At 45.7% G+C, this 6,609-nt stretch overlaps 1 protein-coding gene across 1 annotated transcript; it reads left to right on the top strand.

Annotated features, from left to right (window-relative positions):
• The first annotated feature begins 1,534 nt into the window (after positions 1–1,534).
• LOC113237292 (protein rhomboid-like) lies at positions 1,535–4,615 on the top strand. Its single transcript, XM_026473682.1, has 5 exons — positions 1,535–1,933; positions 2,030–2,182; positions 2,519–2,694; positions 2,884–3,098; positions 3,183–4,615. The coding sequence occupies exons 1-5, from the start codon at positions 1,535–1,537 to the stop codon at positions 3,305–3,307; spliced, it is 1,068 nt and encodes a 355-aa protein (XP_026329467.1). The 3' UTR covers positions 3,308–4,615.
• Positions 4,616–6,609: the final 1,994 nt, after the last annotated feature.

The raw sequence follows: 6,609 nt of genomic DNA, 5'->3' as shown, positions 1-6,609 counted from the left end.
ATCTTTGTAGCAGTATTTGTGTCCATTATCGTGTAAGACAAATGCGCACGAGTATTTAAAGTACTTAAATAAGTCGCGCAATATATTAATAGCTTTACTTATACAAAGACAATTCCTTCCTGTCTTTTCATTTGAGGAAGCATTTATCAGCTGACCACAGAATGTTTTATTGTATACACAGAAATAACATTTGGTACGCCAAGCGAAGTTGACAAGATAGCTATTAATTACAGTACCAATTCAACGTGACTTGTGACTGAATGCCGTTGTACATTCATAGTAAAAAGGTTGAAACCCCTGTTACTGACCGTACCGCAAGCATTTATTCATTTTTTAACGCACACACTCACAGTCCCGCACTATGGACACCATAGACACACACATAGACAACCATACGTTACACTCAAACTCCCGAGAAAAAACTCTTCTTCCCCCGGCCCGGGACTCGTACCTGGGACCTCTGTTTGGCAGAGCAGCATGGTGACCATTCGGCTAAAGAGGCAATTATTTATCGGTCATAATACGCGCCTGTTAATTATCTGCTAGTGAATTATCATAAATTGCACAGTGCATCCTCCGTGAACACATGCGGACGCTCATTAAGCACGTATCGAACTTGGAATTCTCAAATGTATTTATAGCTCAGACACGGATATTCGAGGCTACGGTCACGATACCCTGGGAAGCGATTTGTGGACATATTTGTGGACATTCCATCCTATTCGAGTACTAAAATGCAATAGAAATGGGCAAAGAGGGTGTCGCACACGCTTATAACAGGGTTCCGTAGCCCAAAGGCTGGTGTAAATGCAGAATAAATCAAGCATTATTCTGTCGAACTATTTAAAATTTATTTTTTATGCAATAAGCGCTACGTTAATTGTCAAATATTTTGTGGAATGAAAAATTAATAATTCGAATTTTTAAAGCCTTTAAAGGGAATTTCTAGACTGTCAGGAGGATTAGACAATATATATTTACATTGTCTTATCATAATTTACTACATAAAAATACCAATGGTACTGCATTCCCTTTGTTGATAGAAAAAAATAATCTTTTCCAAAAATTTATTTATGTCCATTATAGAGTTAACAATATATTCTATATATATATCACGCTAAATTTCACGTTTATCGGTGCAGACGAATGGACAAACATGACAAAGAGGTCCTTCGTTGTAACTATCGAAGAATTGTCACAAGCGACAGCGGGAGCTTTTACGGGCTTTAGCGCGCCGCACCGCGCCGTCTGCGGCGACCGCACCTTGCGCCGGCGCGTACAAAACCGCAAACAAATTAACTCCCGATTAGTACTTCCCGCTCTGGCTTCGGCAGGGAATTCCTAATAATTATACTGTTTTATTTTAATTTATTAAGTAGAATTCAATTAGGTATTCTCTCCATTTTCCTGTTTAAGTCAGATATAAATTGGAGGCAGCTTGTCACGGAGATATTACACTTGTTGCAGCCGCACCGGTGGGTCGCGGAGTAGAGGTTTCGGTCGGAGATGAACGTAGAGCCTCGTGCAGGGCGCGATGGCTCAGGAGGCGAGCACCGAGCGGACGCGCGCGCACGCCGACTACCTGCCGGTGCCGGTGCCGGGCGCGGGCGCGGGCGCGGGCCGCGTGCACGCGCCGCGACCGCCGCCGGCGCGCGCGTGGCTCGAACACGAGGACCCGGAGCGCGCCGCCGGCAGCGCGACCAACAGCCCCGGGGAGAGCCGCCGCCTGCTGCCCGCGCCCGGCGCACACAAGTCGCGGCTGCAGTCCGGCCTCACGCTCACCGTGCGCAACTCGCCGAAGAAGCACTCGAAGTGCACGCTCTCCGCCAGGTTTGGGAATCCCAAGGCGAAGACAAGGTCGCAGAAAAGGAAAGACAAGATTATCGCTGCCCTCAAGCCGCCCTATTTTATTCTCAGCATGATCATCATAATGGTAAGTGGTGTAAATGTCTATGAATCGAATAATACCTGCGTTCGGGGCTCGGGGTAACGAGGATCGTGTAATTTAGTATGCGCCGTTGTTCGGCAGGTGTGCATCCACGCATGGGGTTCGGCGGACCTTCGCGCGGTCCTCGAGTGGTCGCCGAGCGGGTGGTGGCGCGAGCCCTGGCGGCTACTTACCTACGGCTGGGTGCACGCGACAAACGCGCATCTCGCGCTTAATGCTCTTGTTGCTTTAGCGGTAAGTGGACTTTTGTGTTTTGAAATGTTCTATCGCTAGTGTAGCGAATCGCTACAAATCTTTTTCTATATATTTTATAATAGTCTCTTTAAGTTTTAGTTTTCTTCTTAAATTCTAAATTTAAGTGTATTTGTTTTTGGCGCCTTTTTCTTGACTTTACTAGTGTTTGCTGTTTTGCTTTAGCGACATACGTATTTTCTACTAAATTATTATTAATCTGTAAGTACATTTGCTTGACCTTGCTCATTGGTTGTTAGCATCCATCCTTTAACCCATTTGATACAATCCGCTACAGCTAGCATCGAACGCCAATGTTCATGAAGTGTTGCTTCACAGGTGGGCTGGCGGCTGGAGACGGAGCAGAGCTCGTGGCGCGTGGCGGTGATGTGGGCGGGCGGCGTGGCGGCTGGCGCACTGGGTGCCGGCGCGCTACAGCCGCACGTGCGCGTCGTCGGCGCCTCCGCCGCCGTATACGCGCTGCTCTGCGCTCACATACCGAACGTCTCTCTCAGGTACAATTCAATATCTCCTTTTATCGTAAGTTAGCTCGTTTCGTAAATAATATTCCTCTGAGAAAAACGAGTAACAATCTCTCTAGGGTTAGTTAATAACAATAGCATTTATTTTTACAGCATAACTAGTATACAGCACATGTGAAATGGTAGGCAACAACCTGAAACAGCTCGTTCGTTCTTTGCCAGGTTCGGTTACATCCCTCTGTGGTGGTTCCGTCCGTTAAGCGTGGTAGTGCTAGCGGCGTCGGAAGGCTGCTGGGCGCTGCTGCGATCACCGCCGCCGGCGCTGGTGGATTACACGGCCGGCATGCCACTCACGCCATCGCACAACCATATTGCGTGGGCCGCGCACGTGTGCGGGGCGCTCGTCGGCATTCCTTTGGCGTTTCTCGTTTTTACTGGTAAGATTAAAACCCACGATTGAGATGGGCACGATTCTGCGTTATTGTAAGATACTGAATTCTGATTTCGTGTTGTGTTTGAAGGTGAGAACGCAGCGAAGCGACACGTGCTCGTTAGCCGCGTGGCTTCTGGGGGTGCGCTGCTCTGCAGCTCGTTCCTTGCCGCACTCTACTACACCTGCTGGGCCGAGCCCAGCCAGCCACCTTGAACTGCCAGTAATACATGGGAAATCAATATTTGCCAGTAATCAACGGGTCCTGAAAACTTGAGAAGGTCTTAAATATAACGCTAAGGAAGCGGCCAGTATCGAACAGACCGACCCCAGAGAAATTCATTTTTTCTCCGTCCGCTATTCGTAACTGTTAGAATAGATTAAAATGAAATTTTTATAAGTATACAAAGAGACCAAAGAGCACTGTTCACTGTCAAATGTCTTCCTACGAAGGGTTCAGTCGATATTTATAAAATTATTGCTACTGCCTTTGTATTTTGTATCGGTATCAATATGACAGCACTTATTTGCGCGTAATGCGCTTGCATTGTTACGAGTTTGCTGAACAATGAACAGGAAGGTAAAGCGATTGAATCTTTTTTAAGCATAACGAATAACGCAATTAATTGTTAAGTGTCCCAATTATTAGCTGTAAATGTGATATACATTAATGATATCGGACTAAGCTTGATCCCTTAATTTAGTTTGTGTGTTTGTTTCTGGTCGGGCTGATTTCTGTGAAATCGTCATTTGATTGTTTTGTATCAAAACATGTATCGGAATGGCTAGTGATTATCTTCGTTTAATTTGTTTTAAGTGCTAGTATTGCCTGTCAAAGTTCGCCCATTACCTAATATTATATTTTAACCATTATTTGAAGCATGCTTCAGAAATTCACGCGACTCATTTCTAACAGAAAAATACCTGCCGATGAAGGTGGTAGGCTCTTTTTATTGTTCTAGTCATATTATTAAGTTAGCAAGCACAATACAGATATTTGTAATTAATGCATTAGTATTTTCAAAATATAGTTTCGTGAAAAGTCCATTTTAAGCATATTTTAAGGATTCAATTAATCCGTTCGGGAATCGCTTCAATGTAAAAACATAACACGTTGTCCGAACGTGAGAAGGGATGATGAAAAGAGAAACGGTCTGTTATAAATGCAAAAATACTGTTAGGAGAAACGATTTGCTGCCGAAGGTGATATTTGTGTGGTAAGATAAAATTAACAATGAATAAATGTAAATGATATATTTCGCGATTTTTGTTGTATGTAAGTACTCGTATATCGGCAACAGACGTTCATGCAGTAGCGGTATCCCACTCGTACATATCAAGTCAAGTTGAGTTTGTTTCCATTTCACTTGATGGCATTACATTGTTGATTATATTTATCTCTCTATTCGTGTTCGTCGATTCACTTTGTCGTGTGTTTTCTTCGGCTTTTGTGATGTTACATTGTTGGCAATAAAAAATCTATCTACTTTACTGTTTCTTTACTCACACTCGATGCTTTACTCCTACCGCTTTAAATGTTATTATAATAATGATTATTAGGATTTACAATATATAACCTACACTCAATACGTACATAATTATGTGCTGTGTGTAACTTAAATACAGCACCTAATTTAACGCCAAAGCACGGCACTGATTGGAAGCACCCTTGAATACTGCTTATCGATCTGGTTTCCCGCATACAATACACAGCATCGATCAGATGAACCTGTTCAACGTCGGTTTCTAAGAATGCTTTGCAGTAGACTTGGGTTGAGACCTAAATTGTTGGGTTATGAAGACAAACTCAATAAGTTTAAGGTAGAAACCCTTGCCCGCCGTCCAGTTACCAATGGCCTGTGTACATTGCACAAAATAGTTAATGGCTGACTGTCTCCGTGGCCGCCATGCCGGACTGCCACGCAGAGGTCCCAGGTTCGATTCCCGGGCCGGGAGAAATATTTATATGGCCTACATTTATTTCTCTCGAGAGTTTGGGTGTAATTTGTGGTATTGGAATTTGGGTGTAAGTTGTTTATGTGTGTGTCCATGGCACCCGCGACACAGGGCTTCCCTAGTGCGGGGCTATGTTGAATGTGTGCGTTATTATTATTATTAATGGTGGATTTGATGACATTTGATATTGATTTGATGGATTTGATTTGGTGCCAACTCGTTCAGTTTGCCGACCTCAATTATTTGCTAATCCAGCTTTCGTAAGTCATAATGTTTCTGCAAATAAGTAGTCCAATTTACCGAAAACACGTCCGTCATTAAACAGCTCATTTGACCTATTTTGAGATCTTTTTCTATTTAAAATTATTCTATATTGTTATTATTGTTTTTTTTTTAACCAAATGGAGTTGCTCTTGACCACTACCGCTAGGTAGTGGTCAAGAGCAAAAATAGGATCTACGATGGAACGAGCTCGCCCAGAACATGCCTATTCAGTCCCACCTTAAAGATACCCGGGTTGTATGAGAGTTCGGAAACACAGTCGCAGGCAGGAAGTTACATTCCTGGACTGTGCGCATAATAAAAGATGATACAAAGCGCTTAGTAAGTACGCCTGAAGGGAATATCGATCAAATAAGGACAATATCCCGCCGTACGTGTGGATGTCCGAAGGTGAAAGGGGGCGGGCGGGATGAGCTGATGAAGCTCATGGGCTCTCTCACCGAAATATATTCTGTAAAAAACCGACAGACGGGCAACTTTGCGCCGGTGGGCTAAACTATAAAGTTGAGATTCGAACTTATCGTCGCCAATAAGTGTCCTGGCTCTGCGCTCAAGTGAATCACGAGCCTCAAGTTGGTACTTCGCTGAGCCATCCCACAGGTGACTGCAGTGCGGTATCCGTGCGGTGACGGATTAGAATACAATTCACCGCCCCTCTCTTCCCGTGGGTGTCGTAAGAGGCGACTAAGGGATATTGAGCAACCAGCTGCTCCACTGGTGGTAGGGCTTGAAAACCCGCCTGGTTAGTGACCACCGTGCGCATGATGGAAAACCCGCCAAGTATTCGCTAGTCGGATGCGTTCCGGGATCAGTCAGCGTACAACCAGAGCCCGAGGGAACGCTGCCGCGACATTTGTGGTCTGTGGAGGCTTCCGCCGCACCAGTGCCAGGACAACTGCATTGACCCGCCGGCCAGGGAGACCCGTAGAAACGGTTGTTCCGCTGGCCGCCCGCGGTACAGTACAGGGGCCCAAGCGTGCTTAACCAGCTCGTGAGGCTGCCTCACCATGCCGCGCATAATCTCGGTGTGGTTCGTCGTGCCGGTTGGTGACCGGGAGGTGGGGTCCCGGCGGCCATTCCCGGGGGGGTTCGGGGGCCCTTCCGTCCAGCGGATCAGCGCAACTTGTCTGTAGGCAAGTCTCTGGGGAAGCAGGCCCCGCGATTTGACCGCTTGTGTCGCGGCACTGTTTTCTCGCTTCACGCCTCTTTTTCCCTCCAACATGTTAGCGCAAAGTACAAATTTCGGTCGTACAGCGGTGCACACCCCCACCACTAAAGCG

The sequence above is a fragment of the Hyposmocoma kahamanoa genome, unplaced genomic scaffold (assembly GCF_003589595.1).
Source record: "Hyposmocoma kahamanoa isolate Upper Pololo Valley unplaced genomic scaffold, ASM358959v1 93, whole genome shotgun sequence".
In the NCBI taxonomy this organism is placed as follows: Eukaryota; Metazoa; Arthropoda; class Insecta; order Lepidoptera; family Cosmopterigidae; genus Hyposmocoma; species Hyposmocoma kahamanoa.
The sequence above is the reverse complement of the archived record's forward strand: the minus strand, read 5'-3'. Positions and strand labels throughout refer to the sequence as shown.